Genomic DNA, 14,357 nt, shown 5'->3' with positions numbered 1-14,357 from the left:
TGACATTTTTACAATCCGCAAAACCTGTTTAATCGGGGGGGGGGAGGGGGGAGGAGTCTTTCGGGCAAACTTATATCAGAAAAGGGAAGTTTTGTGACTGGGTGTTGGAAGAGAGGCGGAATCTTGTACGTGCTGAAACTGACGCGTACTTAGTGTTAGTTTGGGTGTTGGGGGGGTCTGTAAAATCCCGGTATGTCGGCCGACAGGGCTTTCTCGTGACAGAGAAACGCCTTCAAGCCGCTTTCTCTGAGGGGGGCCGGCGGGGCAGGGCCCTGAGGGCGGCGGGGCCTGCGCGGCCCGTGACGGGCCCGTGGCGGGCGGAGCGGAGCCTGCGCGGCGCTGGCGGAAGCGGCGGCCCCGGCGGATGCTGGCGCTGCGCGGCCCGCCCAGGGGAGGCCGCGGGGGCCGGGGGGCAGCGCCGGGCGGGCTCGGCCCCGAGGTAACGGGGGCTGTGGGGGCTGCGGGGGCCGGGGGGAGCCCTGCGCGCCGGGGAGGACCTGAGGGGGCCGGGGGGGGCCTCGTTTGCAGCGGCTGGGGGGGTGCGGAGGGGGCCCGGGGGGGGGGCTCTGCCTGAGAGGGGCTTCGGTGTAAAGGCGGAGCTGGAGGCAGAGCTCTGAGGCGTGTGCCTTGGGGGTTCTGGGTGTCAGGGTGTGCCTACGTAGGCGTCCGTAAAAAAAATAAGATGGAGACCTTGGTGTAAATAGGCGGCTGAAACCCTCATAAATTGCGCGCAAGTCAGGGCTCCCCGCCCGAAGCGCCGCTGGCTGAGGGGGCAGCCTCCACCCGGAGCTCCCAGGGAGAGGCACCACACAACGCAGCTGCTTTTCTTCTCCTCTCCTGTTTGTCCCTGTTGTTTCTGAAAGCCCCGCACCGTGTGTTATTCTGTGCACGTAGCACCCTGTCGACATGGCTGATGACAACGAGGACCTGCAGGCCGATGAGGAGCTCCCGGCTCCGGCTGAGGACAGCTTCGAGCAGCTGGAGAACGACAGCCCCGCGGAGCGCAGCGGGCACGTGGCCGTCACCGACGGGCGCTGCATGTACGTCTGGGGAGGCTACAAGGTACGTGGCCGTCACTGACGGGCGCTGCATGTACGTCTGGGGAGGCTACAAGGTACGTGGCCGTCACTGACGGGCGCTGCATGTACGTCTGGGGAGGCTACAAGGTACGTGGCCGTCACTGACGGGCGCTGCATGTACGTCTGGGGAGGCTACAAGGTACGCCGCTCTCCTCTGAAGCGAGCTGCCTGCCGCCCGTGGTGCTGGTAATTGGGCCCCGTTAGTTTGGAAATGAATCTGTAAAATCATCCCTCTTCTGGAGAAAAAATAAATGCATTTAACTAATTAGAATAGGACATTTAAGAGGTTCGAGTTACTAAAATAATCATGAGCGTTAAATACAGATCTTGGCACGCAGATAACTTCTGTGGGACGCTGAGTGTCGTGTGCCTTCCTTAACTCGTGCCTCTGTTGGAAGAGGAGGAAATGCTGTCTGATTTGAAGTGCGCACCATGCAAAGTGGTGCTTTTATGCCCACCATTGTCAGCACAGCTATGTGTTGCACGTTAACGAGCACAAGTTGGTTGTTTAGCTTAAGAGGGGCGTAGAGCAAGTAGAACCAAGCCGTTCTACGGTTTTGACAGGAATGAAAATTGTTTGACAGCAAATTCAGTAGAGAAACTGTAGCTCAAGACAAAGCTTTTGGTGTATTGTTCTGCTTTTCATGGAGGGGATGGGGGATTTAAAAAGAAGACTGGTTCATTTGTGCACCATGTCTATCCTCTTTGGGATACAAACGGAGGTTTAGCTTCTGTTTGTCCCAGTGTCTGGCTCTGCTGGGAGTTTGTGTGGTCCCCAGCAGAAGCTAAAATGATCTAACACCTGCTCTCCTGGGTGAGAGGTGCAGGACTGCAGCAGGCACTGCTCCTGCTGCTTTCTCAGATTGGATCTCTGAGGGCTTTTAAACATTCACGGGAGTCTAATTCAAGCATCCTTCTTTTTCTTTTGCTTTTGCTTTTTCTTTTCTGAACTGTTCTGCAGAATGCCCAAGTTAGGGGATTTTATGACTTCTATCTGCCTAGAGATGAAATATGGATCTACAACATGGAAACTGGAAGATGGTACAGTAAATAATTAACTTAATAATTTTTGCGTTATGGGAAAAAAAGAGAAGTTCTTAAATTGGTACAGAAACCATGCTGAGGGGCTGTGAACAGAGAGAGAATTTCCTGATCTCTTTATTCCCACCTATGAGACTGTTGCATAAATGTGTACAGTGTTTCCAGGGTTGTTAGGGTTTTTTTTTTTTTTTTTTACCATGTGGAAAAAAAGTATATTTTCACAGGGGTGAGGTAGGTGAGGTGGGAGAGACAGCTCAGGCAGCCCATACAGGAAAATGTAATCAACAGCCCAAAGTGTTTTGGGATATCTGGTATAGGATATAGCACCTGAAAATTGTACATGTACCCCTCACTGGTGAAGAGTGCACTGAGGGTACCTTATGTTTTTGTTCCTTGTCCTTTTAAGGAGTTGTTTTTAAATATTTATGCCGCCAAAGAAACTACTGTGTCTTCTTAGACCAGTAGGAACCTGGAAGTGGTGTGAAACCTGTGTGCCTGACGGTACAACAGAAGGGAATACGGTGCTCCGATTCTGTTCCTAGCTGGGGCCTTGCTCTGTGAGACCTGGCCCCCTCGGTGCTTTGGAGAAAACACAGCTTCAGCACTGCCTGCAGCCACCAGAGTGGTTGAGGAGAGCCTTGAGCAGGGGTTGGAAGCTTTTCTTTGTGTTTATAAGCATTAGAAAAAAAGTAGCAAAATAGAAGCCCTCAGTTTAGACAGGTGCAGCCTCTTTGCCTGGGGATCTTTGTGGGATATTGAACATGAAAATCACACCAAACTCCTGAACTGGGCAGACGGGATTCCACCCCCAGAAAACACGCGTTAATTAAGTTGACCTTTCCCCACGCCACCCCTTCATCATACCTGCCAAGTGCTGTAAATTGTTAAAGTGCCTGGGTCTGAAAAACTCCTAACTGAAGGGTCCGCAGGGACTTGGCCTAATTAAAACCATACTGGTAGAGTTATAAAATTCCACTGCAGAGAAACTTGTTATTGTTTGGTTTGATCGGATATAATATTTTAAACTGTGCTTCCAGGAAGAAGAGTAAAACAGAAGGAGATGTTCCGCCTTCCATGTCTGGAAGTTGTGCAGTGTGCGTAGACAGAGTGGTGTACCTGTTCGGAGGACATCACGCGCGGGGCAACACAAACAAGGTCAGTAATTTCATAAACTCTTCCTCACTAAGAAGTTTCTGGTCGTTAGCTTTGGTCCCATTTTGTAGGAGATAGAGGTGGACTTTTCAGTTAATTACTATCCGTCCAAAACAAGAAATGTGTCACAACAAATCACAAAAGCATTTTCTTCTGAATCACTGGACAGGTTGAATCCTGTTTCAGAGCTTAAATGTCAATAGCCAGGGATGCTGAACATGTATCTAGTCACCGTGTCCTCCATGGCTTCTGCAGAATAATCTTTTCACCTACTGGCAAGCAGATAACCAGCTTTTTCATGCTGTCAGCAGCTTAGCAAACTAATTGAAGCCATGTTCTTTTTGTGCTTGCCAGAGAGATTTTGACTAACAAAATACGGTGCTTAGCACTTGAATCTTTTTTTTTTCCATGCAAGTGATTAGCTGGCACGCTTTTATCAGTCTAGCTATTAGTTTCTCTGCAACAGGTCAGCTAACCTGACGTTTGGAAAACAAGTTAGCCTTCGGCTCTGCATCATTTCACATGATGGTTGTGCCCCCGTTGCTTTCCACCACCGAAGGAGCACCGTGACCTGGTACTTGGTTGGGTGGCGGTTGCTCTAGAGCAGCTCACCCCGTAAATTGTGTTGGGGTGGTGCTTGGGAGTTTGCTTCCTCTGAAACCTGGCAATTTCCAGAGGTCACTGAAACACTATCAGCAGGTGATTTGTAAATGCTTTGAAGTGTTACTCACTCTTCTCTGGAGTACCTGAAAATATTTTGATGTTCTGAAAGTGGGGTTTAAATTAAATTATATTAAATTAAATTTTGGTCTCACTCTTAAATATAAACTGAAAGTAACCTGCTGCAATACTCGTAAACAGTCTGAACCAAACTAAATTTATTAAGTGTGAGTTGCTTCCTTCCTGCTGGTGGTATTCTGACGTTTCAGGTAGCTTATATGTGTGTGTGCCAGCCATCTCTCTCCATGTAAAACGATACAACACACAGAGAAGGGATGAGGCCATAAAAACATTTTATTTTTTATTTATTTTTTATTTTTTTTTAATTACGAGACAATTGCTACATTGTGCACACCTTCATTTTATCCTGTTTCAGCTTCTGGATGGTACCACTCAATGTTGACGGTCCTGTGACTTTTGTAAAAGAAAGTTTGGGGCTTAAGTCTGCAAAAAGACAAGGATCTTTAGATCCATATTTTGTTCCAAACGTTGTCAGTAGCCTATGCAGCTAGGAAAAGAACTTTTATAGTGTTTCTGTACCAATACATGCTAACTAAAAGTAATTATTTTAACATCAGTCAGACTTAAGCTTTAAGCTAACTGTGTGGGTAAAAAAAATCTTTTTATTTTCTACAGTTCTACATGTTAAATTCCAGATCCACGGACAAAGTGCTGCAGTGGGTCAGAGTAGAGTGTCAGGGGGTCCCCCCTTCATCAAAGGACAAACTTGGCGTTTGGGTTTACAAAAACAAGTAAGGCTCCAGCAATGAAGTCAGCACAGCTGTCCTTGCGTGTGTGTTTGCTTTAATCACTCTTAGCCTTGTCATTGTTGTGTCTTTTTGTTTAAACAAGGGCTGCAGAAAGATTTCTTGCCTGCAGCACGTACGTGCTTCAGGAAGATGCTGGATTTGTTCCCCAGCCAGCCTTTTAAAGCTGCTCTGTCCCTTAACTGTTGATAAATGGAAAACCTCACTCCCAGTTTGGGTATGTGTAAGCTGCAAAGTATCTGGGTGAGTCACAAGCCAAAATGCGGGCTCCTGACAGGCAAATCTGCCACGGTGCGTTCTCAGTACATCAGTGGTTCCTTGTATCGGCGTTGTTCCCCCTGGCAATTGCATCTGGATTTATTCTCCCAGAAGCCTGCTCTAGGATTCCCGGTACACGCAGAAGGCAATCTTTTGGCTGTGCCTTGTGGGGCAGCTTGTGTGTCTGATAGTTCAGGAGCAGGAAGCCATTTTAATCAAAAACCACATGTGACTTTTTCAGCGCCGCACAAGCTTAATTCTGGGTGTTTTGTGCCGGTTGCGCAAAACCAGAATGCATCGGATGATCTGCTGGCGATGTTATCTGACTTAGTGTGCTGGAGTAGTGTCCCAGAGATGCCAGAAGGCCTTTTGGCATCGTGAACCTTGGAAAAGATGAGGAGGACGAGGAGGAGGCGTCGGAGCCAGATGAGCTGACACGCAAAGCATTGCCTTGCAGCCTCCCCCCCGCTCAGTTAGTGTCGTGCTGGTCCCCACCGCAGGGAGCTCCGCGATGAGATTGCCGCAGCCTCCTGGTGCCGGGGGACAGGCTGAGCAATGCCCCTGCTGTGGTGGCTTCCCCCTTCCACAAGCGCCCCGCACCCAGCGCTCAGCAGGCCGGGGGCAGAAGGGGATCGTCTCGGGGCAGGCGGGAGCTTTTGGCTCTCTCCTTGGGCTCAGGGCCGGCTTCTCAGGGGCTTCCCAGCTTCCAGAGAACAGGACCCGAAAATGAGCGGGCGACAGCTCGCATGGCCAGACCCGTGTCCTGCGGGAGGGCTGGAAGGGCCGCTCCCCACGGAGCGGGGCTCTGCAGGCTGTGAGCGGGCACGTGGTGCTGCTGCTGGGGCTGAGCTCTGCTGTGAGCAGGCGGTGGTCGGGGCTTCTACTTCTTGTTCGCAGCCGGCAGGGCTCTGAGGCTCAGCCTCACGGCGTGCCGGGGCTCTGCAGGCTTTTGCTTGCAACCTTTTTACTCACCTGGGCAGCGCAGGCACCGCCCTCCTGCTAGCGCGGCTGGGCTCGCTGCGTTGGCTCTGGCTCTGCTGCGGCGGGGGGAATGAAGTGCGGGATGTGCCCCGTGTCCTCGTGCAGCGTGGCAGGTGCCCACGCCGCTTGGTGCGTCCTGGGGAGGGAAAGCTTGCTCCTACAGCCTTAGCAAGACGGAGCTGTGGGTGCCGAGTTAGTAACTTCATACTTCGAGACGACTTTCTGGCAATCCGTTCCTAGTCAGTGCTGAAACCCAAACATCAATGTAAATCACGCTTTTACAAGGTGACGGGAAAGTAAAAGCAGCTGCGGGAGTGCTCCCAGGAACTGTCCTTCAGGCTTTGAGACAAAGCACGAGTACAGTGAGCAGAGCCTTTCCCCAGGAACCCGAAACCTTCGCAGGCAGCTCCAGTGGCTGTGGGTGTTTGCGGGCATTGTGCCCCGCGTGGCCGCCCTGCCCTGCCCAGCCCAGCGCACGCAGGCAGCACGTCTCCATCCCCATGCTTCTTCCAGGAGTGTCTGTGAGCATTTTGGGATCAGGGAGGGCAAGCAGCCGGCCTGGGAAGGGTGGAGGCAGGAACCGTCAGGAGCAGACCCCCGGAACTGCCCCGGGAGAGCCCCAGGAACGCAGGCTGGAGCGCGGTGAGCAGGCAGCGGGCCTGGCAGCTTCGCAGTTGGAACCGGAGCAAAACTTGGAAGCCTGGGGCCTGGAAAGCACCTACAGAGGGATGTACTGGGGGTGGCAGGGTCGATTAGGCAAGAAACAGGGCCCACGCCTGGAAAACTTGCACTGTTGACATATTGGAAGCAGTGAAGTCAAAGGTGCTTCCCTGGTTTTCCTGACTTCTGTTTGAGCGCAGCCTTTACAGGGCTTTAATTTGTCGCACCAAGTGGGGTAGTATTTCTAACAGACCTTCTTGCTTGTTTTGTTTCAGGCTAATATTTTTTGGAGGCTATGGTTATTTTCCTGAAGGGAAGCAACGAGGAACTTTTGAATTCGATGAAACTTCTTTTTGGGTAAGTTAACTTTTCCCACCTTTGCGCAATTCCTGTTTAACCTCTAATATTCCATTAGTGCTTGTTAAAACTTGCTTCTTATCAAATATTATTAAATATTTTTAAAGAATTCAGGTCTTCCAAGAGGGTGGAATGACCACGTGCATGTTCTGGACACTGAAACTTTTACCTGGAGCCAGCCTATAACGACGGTAATTACTCTTCTTACGCCGGTTGTTTTAAGTTACAGCCCCTCGGGAACGTGGGCGCTGTGTGCCGTTTCTCCTCTCGCTTCCCCTGAAAATACACATGGCTCTCCTAGGCCGGGGTTCACCGATTTAACTTGTTTTAATTAGAAGAGGTTGCTGATAAAAGCGGCCTTGCTGCGTGACATTAGCAGCAGGCTGTCCCAGCACGGTGGCTGGGGGCCGCAGATGTCCCGGTGCTTGCTGTGCCCTCAGCTAACCCGCAGGATGAAACGGGCTCATCCTGTCGTGTCCTGCCCGCTGCGGGGTCCCGCCTCTAGCTGCTATCTCCCAGGCATTATTTTAGAAGATATGGCTAACTGTACCCAAGCAAGAAGCATGTAAGTTCACCCGATTGTATTTTATTATTTTATTTTACTTTCCTGCTCCACCCTGCACCTTTGTTGATATGTCTCCAGCCTTTAACTGCCAAGCGAGCAGTTGTCTGGTGCTCCGTGGTCCTGCCTCCGTCAGGGAATACAAACCAGTCCCTGAGTGTCAGGAGGTAAAAGAGTTCCTTCTTTGTGGAAGAGCTCCCTGAAATGCCTGGTGCCGGCTGGCGGGAGGACACGAGACGTGCCTCGCGGGATCACAAGATGGGGTGCTGGAACAAGGGGACTGTGTGGAGCTGATCTTCTCACTCTGGTGCTTGCGAAGTTTGTTTGCACGTTGGATGAATCCCGGTCTGCTGACAGAGCCGCTGCGTAGCTGCAGCTGGGTGCTCTGCGTCTGCAGCGCCGCAGGCTGCTGCTGCTCCTGGCACAGGCAGCCTGTCTGATCCGGCCCCGGGAGGAAACCTGGCCAAGAGCTAAAGCTTAGGGCTCTGTGACCTGGGCTCTCCTCCCTTCTCACGCTTCCCGAGCGAGCTGTCTTAATCCCCCGTACCTTGCTTATTTGCCAGCAAAGCGTGACTGATAACTTCTCTCCTCTGCATGGGTTCCGGGGGGTGTCATTAGCTGTGTTTGCAGCCTTCCTGCAAGGCGTCTGTGGGAAAGGGCTGTTAAGAGAGGGGTTTAAAACACTGTCAGTAGGACTTGCTTGGAAACGTCCACGAAAAATAAAAATTCCCTGCTTGCCTGCTCCGTGGCAGTCCTGAGACCGTTTAACCCAAATTTAAATAATTTGTTTCACAGAATCACAGAATGGGTCAGGTTGGGAAGGACCTTCGGGATCACCGCATCCAGCCATCAACCTGACCTCCCGAGTCCCACCACTAAGCCCTGTCCCTCAGCGCCACGTCCACGCGTCTTTTAAATACCTCTGGGGCGGGGACCCGGACTGGGCAGCCCCTTCTCTTCACGCTCGGTGAAGAAATTCTGCCTCATGTCCAGTCCAAACCTTCTTGGGCACAACTTGACACAGCTATTGAATGCTCATTTACGTTATTTACCTGGCCCTATCCTCTCCAAAAATGAGAAACTTGCCTTTTGTTTTGCTTTTTTAAATTATTTTTTTTTGGCTCTTCATCATTTTTCCCCTTGGGTTGCTTTCTTTCATGCTTCAGTAGCGTTGCTCTCCTGGGGAGCTCAGGAAAACAAAACGTCTGCTTCCCTGTCATCCTCGCTGCAGCGTGACAGTTCGGTGCGTTGCGCTTGGGTGCTGGATCGTGGGCAAAGCAAAACACTGTTATTGCAAATAGACACTATGTGGAGCGTCCCAGGAGGACTCAGGAACAGGCGAATGGAGAGATACTGCTACAGAATGGGAAGAAATTAAATTTGAGTTAAACAACTCCTTGCTCAAATTACTGAAGAATTGCCTTGTCTTAATGCAGAAGGATCTCAATTATTTCAGAAGAATCATTTACAAAAAAAAATAATACTGTCTGATTCATCGTATCACTGATTCATCGTATCACTGTCTTGTTTATAGCCTGAGGTCCTCTGTGACTGTCTGAGCCCTCATCTAAAAGCAAAATTTGTACCTTGATGCATAAAAAGAAAAAAATATTTTTTAATGAGTTTTCTGATCTTCCATCCAGCGGAAAAAACAAGTTTCTGAATGCAAAATGACCTGCTGGATGTTTTTTCACTCCCTGTTCCTTGTTGACCTTAAATGTGACTGTAGTTCAGCCTCTCACCTCCTTGGGTGGCTGACCTGTGGGACCCTCTCCCTCTACCTCTGTGTGTGTGTGTGAGCGAGCTCCTCGCTTTACTCGACCCACTGCAGGTTCCTATTGCAGTGACATTGCCTTTCTTTTGTTATTGTATCAAATTTAACCTCCTTCTTTCCCTTTTTTCTGTCCCCAGGGTAAAACTCCGTCCCCACGAGCAGCCCATGCCTGTGCTACAGTTGGGAACAGAGGCTACGTGTTCGGTGGCAGATACAGAGTAAGTCCCAGCGCGGTTTACCAGTGTGCTACCGGAGCACAGATGGAGAATTTCAACCGCAGTCTGCTTTATTGTAGGAGTCCCGAATGAACGACCTTTACTATCTGAATTTGGATACGTGGGAGTGGAATGAAATGTAGGTACTAAAACTTGAGTTCTTTTGTGTGTAAAGCAATATGAAGATGTCATTTTTATTCCCTTCTAATCAATCCAATGAAACTTAGTAAACGCTACTAAGTGCGTAAACTCAAACGGAGTTGAGCCTCCTGACTTTGCTGTCAGCATTTTCCAAGTACTGATATGAGCAAAACTCTTTTACCGTGTGTAAAGTAATAAACTCCCTGGCAGGTCATGAACTGTGCACGGTATGAAGTTGCATAGTTCAAATACCTGAAAAACAATGACCGGGAAAGAAGAGCAGTATTTTATCGTAGCACATCTGTAATTTATGGTGCTTTTATTGAAATACAGAATCACGCAAGGCATTTGCCCGGTCGGCCGATCGTGGCATTCTTTAACACCGATTTCCTCAGATCATCTCTTTCTCTTTGGAGGATTCACCACAGACAAGCAGCCATTGAGTAAGTCATTCCAGAAGGGTTTTGTGTTGTCTTTGTGTTCTTAAATAGTTGTGCACAGAGGCCTGAGTTATTGCCTAGTCACCGTAAATTCTGTCACATTCCTTCCACGTACTTGTGATCCAGCTCCTTATGGTCACCAGCTAAACTGGCAGAGGAGGAGTCGCTGAGTGTGTTGAGACTCTGCTATTTATGGGACTTAGGCTGCTCTAAAAATGTATCTAATGCAAATTGCAATTAGTAAGAGCTTTATCATTCTCCGTCTTTCCCTCCTGTCTTCATTCCTATAAACCACTGTTAAACTCCTGTTTTCAAATAGACAGCCCAAAATTTTGTAGGGTTTTACCTGCAAAACTTGCCTTAAGAACAAAAATAGACTGTGTTATAGCAGAGCGTGTGTTTACTGCGGCAACCATGAAAGAACTGATATAATACTGTTTGTATTTGGGGTTTTGCTTGTTTTCAGGTGATGCTTGGATTTATTGTATCAGCAAGAATGAGTGGGTACAGTTTGAGCATAACTATTCTGAAAAACCAAGGTACGATACACGCTTTCTTGGAAACATACACAAAAAAGAAGTGAGGAAGCTTTTCACATTGGCTGTGAGAGAGAGGCCACGCATTCCTCTTCACAGCACTCATCTTTCTTAACACTACAATACCTTGTATTAGCAGTTCCTGCCCCAGGAACACTGATGGACTGAATCTGTGCACAAAATGGGAGATTAACGCCACCGTACTGGTGCGGGAGGCAGCATATAGCTCAGTGCTTTGTGAAACAGCCGGAAACACGGGGATTGAGGGCTTGGTATGCTCTGGGTGGGCTCTGAGTGCCAGCACAAGAGCTAACCAGCACCCGTGGGTTCCTGCTGTGCCACCAAACACGCGCTGCTTTGCGCATCCTCACTAGCGGCTGGCCCCGTGCACACCCAGAATGTTTTTGTCTTCCGTAAAGACCTGCTGAACAAATTAAAGGTGATGACCAGCAATTTAAAAGCATCAAAACTACCGTGATGCACGCGTGTGGCATCAAAACCACCCGTGTCCTGTGAGTTAACGCCATCCCTCTTGTCTGGGGAAATACTTTGGTTTGAGGTTAAGTGACTCGGAGCAGCGATACTTCCCGGTCTGCCCCTTTGGCCCCGCTCGTGCTGTGTGGGGCCGAGGAGAGGTCTGTTGTGCTGGGCACTCACCAGCTGAGCTGCCCCCCACTTGCCTTCCCTGCTCCGGAGCAGCAGGCAGCGATACATCGGTGCTCAGCGCATGCCGAGCTCAGTTGCTGGCACAAGTCTCGGAGAGCGGTGCGGGATCTGACGGGTTGTGTCCCGTCAGTCTTTTGGCTCGAGCGGGAGGTGAAAACACAGCTTGTGCAAGCAGATCCTTGCAGCCATCCTCCAGCAGCGCTGGGACCGTGGATCCCACACGTGCCTGCGCTTGCAGGAGGCTTCACAGCCCTGCTCTGAGCAGGGCAGCCCGCAAAGCCCGTGGTTTACGGGCCAGGAGGTTTTCTCTGAGCATAAACTCCTGTTGAATTGGTCAGCTCTGCAGCGCAGTGGCGGAAAGGCAGACTGGCACGTGTTAATGTCACGTACAAATCCCAAACGTGGGGTTTTGGGTGGGGTTGGGTTTCTGTGTAACGCAGCGCTGTCCTGTTTGCAGGTTGTGGCACACCGCTTGTGCAAGCGAAGAGGGAGAGGTGATCGTCTTTGGGGGCTGTGCCAACAACTTACTTGCCCATTCTAAAGCCGTAAGTTTATGTCGAGCTTTTTCCCTTCCTGTGCAGCCCGGCCCTTCCTGAAAGGAGCTGTGATTTCTTAGCGCTCCTGCAGGTTTGAAATGCTTGCAGTCAGCAGCGCGCGGTACTGCGGCCTGGCAGAGGTGCATAAACAAAGCTCCGAGGGGAAATGTTTTGCTGCTTTTCTAGAAAACATGTCATTATTCAAACAAACCGTGACTTGCTGTCCCTCACGCTTGTGTTTCGCTTGGAGCCTGTTCTTATCTCCTAGCTGTTTCTTTAGCTTTGCCCTGTGCCTCTCACCAGGATGTTTTCAGGGAGCCCCTCCCAAAGCAATTTCTTCAGTGATGCCTCCAGGGAGGGCTGGTGAGCACGGGGCTGGACAGCGAGGGACGGGGGAGCACCGCGGGCCGTAAAATCCCCCCTTGGCTGGCAGGGGCACAGCGGCAGCACCTTCTGGTGGGAGGAGCTGTGGGCGTCAGGTGGAGCCCGCAGGTGGCAAACAGGAGTGGTGCAATACTCAGTGCTCCGTGCCACGCAGTGCTGGCACTGCGCTGCCAGGATGGGAGCTGACATGAAATCATTTAACAACATGCCCACGTTCCCCTTCAGCCCTTTGTATAAAAGGGCCCTTGATCTGGTTTTTAACCCAGCTGTAGTTCCCTGAGTGCTGGTAACCACACGCGCTGTAGGATTTGGCGAGCAAGTCCCTAGTCAGCTTGTCTGCTGCCTCTGTGGCTTACGTGAACTCTTGCTGTTTGCCAGGGTTCCCTTGTGCATGACCCTTGGCTTTTCTGGCTGCTGCTGCAATATGTGACTCTACATAATCAAACTGCTTCTCTCCCCCTCCAGGCTCACAGTAATGAAATACTCGTGTTTTCTCTACAGCCAAGATCTCTTGTAAGGTAAGAAGGCAAGGCTTCAACATTAAACGGCTGTGTCCCCTTCTAAACCAACCCGTGCAGGATTAGTGCCAGAGCTGTTCCTTAGGTTGCTAAAATACTCAAAAACATTTCTTCCCCTGAAGAAAGATGAAACCACAGCAGCCAAGTACGAGGCTAGAGTGAGATTCTTTTCAGGTGTATGCATTCGGCGCTGACGATAACAAGCCCTAACTAACTAGCTGTAAATAATTAGCTTAGTTTGCAGGACTTGTTCAAATCCACGTTAACAACAGCTGTGTGTTCCTTCTCCCCAAGGCTGTGCCTCGAAGCAGTCATTTGCTTTAAGGAGATGTTGGCCAGCTCCTGGAATTGCCTCCCCAAGCACTTGCTGCACAGCGTCAATCAGCGGTTTGGAAGCAACAACACCTCAGGCTCCTAAGCCCTCTGCACTGACGTCTCCGCACAGGCAGTGCATGGATGAGCAATCCTGAGCTGCAGTAATTGTACCGAGTGTGGCAAGCGTTAACCCTGTATAGATTAAATAGCTGTACTGTAGGTAGCTGCTTCCTGCCTTTGCGTTGCATGTGAATGGCCTAGAGAGAACCTATTTTTGTGTAAAGATGTTTGCAATAAATGTATTTAATGCAAGTGGAGGTGTATCCTGTGCTTAAGCTTCAACTAGTTCTGGGTTTGTCCACCTTGGAGTACTTGTGAGGGCCAGCCCCAAGCAGGGAGATGAGGCGTGCATGTGTAGGGATATTTTTGTGGAGTCCCGGTCCAGGACCTGCGGACTCCAGTGGTCGTGCAGGCGGTACAGAGGCACAGCACGGCCATGGAAGAGGAGTGTTGCTTTAGTCTAGGCTGAAGAGTGCTGTGATGGGCGCGTCCTGTTTTAGTCTACAGCCTTAGGAAACTGCTTAACATACTTTTTGCCACAACCAATTAAGGTCAGAGAAATAGGATTTGAAAATTGTACATTATCGGCGTTGATAAACTGTTGTAAACCTTCAGCTGTTAAAGCACCACTACTCTGCTTGTTTCTAGTTTGTTCTTTGAAACTCTCTATGTTGTGGAACTTCAATTGTGAACCTTAGGTAGCAGATATTCTGCCCTGAGAAGTGTAACTAAAAGTTGCTTGAGCCTGTTATCAGCTGTGTCATAACCCCGTGGAGCTCACCCGCAAGTGGACCAGCCTGAGCCCCGGAGGACTCCAGCAGGGTGAAGGAGCGCTGCGAGCAGCTGTGCAGTAGGTCGGTGCCTGCCTCGGGCAGCTCAGGTCCAGCTATCAGCAGCCCCAGCAGGGGACAGCTGGGACAAGGAACAGGCTGTGCTGCTGCGGGGAAGGGGTTAAATCATGTTTAAGCTGTCCTCAAAAAAAAGAAATAATCAATAAACAACTGACTTCTAGAACGAAACAATTCCCGTACTGGAGTGTTGTGCTGATTTCTTTTATAAGCTTTAGCTGCGGCTTCAGGAAGTGCTGAGGGTGGTGCAGAGAACGAGCGCCAAGATGCACTTTCAGAGTTCTGGGGGATGCTGATACAGCAAGCGCAGCTTTATTTTGACTCAGGCTCCAGCTCTTCCTGCAGGC

General features: G+C 50.2%; 1 protein-coding gene across 3 annotated transcripts; it reads left to right on the top strand.

Moving 5' to 3' along the window:
• Positions 1-99: 99 nt before the first annotated feature.
• On the top strand, positions 100-14,184 carry KLHDC2 (kelch domain containing 2). 3 transcript variants are annotated; one of them, XM_083839197.1, is made up of 14 exons: positions 100-125; positions 864-1,062; positions 2,041-2,120; positions 3,158-3,275; positions 4,629-4,744; positions 6,934-7,015; positions 7,123-7,206; positions 9,489-9,569; positions 9,647-9,705; positions 10,041-10,150; positions 10,614-10,686; positions 11,807-11,894; positions 12,735-12,787; positions 13,082-14,184. In XM_083839197.1, the coding sequence occupies exons 2-14, from the start codon at positions 907-909 to the stop codon at positions 13,203-13,205; spliced, it is 1,224 nt and encodes a 407-aa protein (XP_083695323.1). In that variant the 5' UTR covers positions 100-125; positions 864-906; the 3' UTR covers positions 13,206-14,184. The 3 variants fall into 3 exon arrangements, with proteins under 3 accessions (XP_083695323.1, XP_083695322.1, XP_083695321.1); XM_083839196.1 differs by lacking the exon at positions 100-125 and adding an exon at positions 286-439 and having other exon boundaries at positions 895-1,062; XM_083839195.1 differs by lacking the exons at positions 100-125; positions 12,735-12,787 and adding an exon at positions 286-439 and having other exon boundaries at positions 895-1,062; positions 11,807-11,924; positions 13,060-14,184.
• The last annotated feature ends 173 nt before the right edge of the window (positions 14,185-14,357 follow it).

The sequence above is a fragment of the Anser anser genome (assembly GCF_964211835.1).
Source record: "Anser anser genome assembly, chromosome: 5".
Lineage (NCBI taxonomy): Eukaryota > Metazoa > Chordata > Aves > Anseriformes > Anatidae > Anser > Anser anser.
Note: the sequence above shows the minus strand (reverse complement) of the source record. Positions and strands in the feature narration are given on the sequence as shown.

Coding starts and splice junctions, on each gene's coding strand:
- KLHDC2 (XM_083839195.1), top strand. CDS start 365: ATGCTGGCGCTGCGCGGCCCGCCCAGGGGAGGCCGCGGGGGCCGGGGG. Junction 2,121..3,157: donor AACATGGAAACTGGAAGATG/GTACAGTAAATA, acceptor CTGTGCTTCCAG/GAAGAAGAGTAAAACAGAAG. Junction 10,151..10,613: donor CACAGACAAGCAGCCATTGA/GTAAGTCATTCC, acceptor GCTTGTTTTCAG/GTGATGCTTGGATTTATTGT.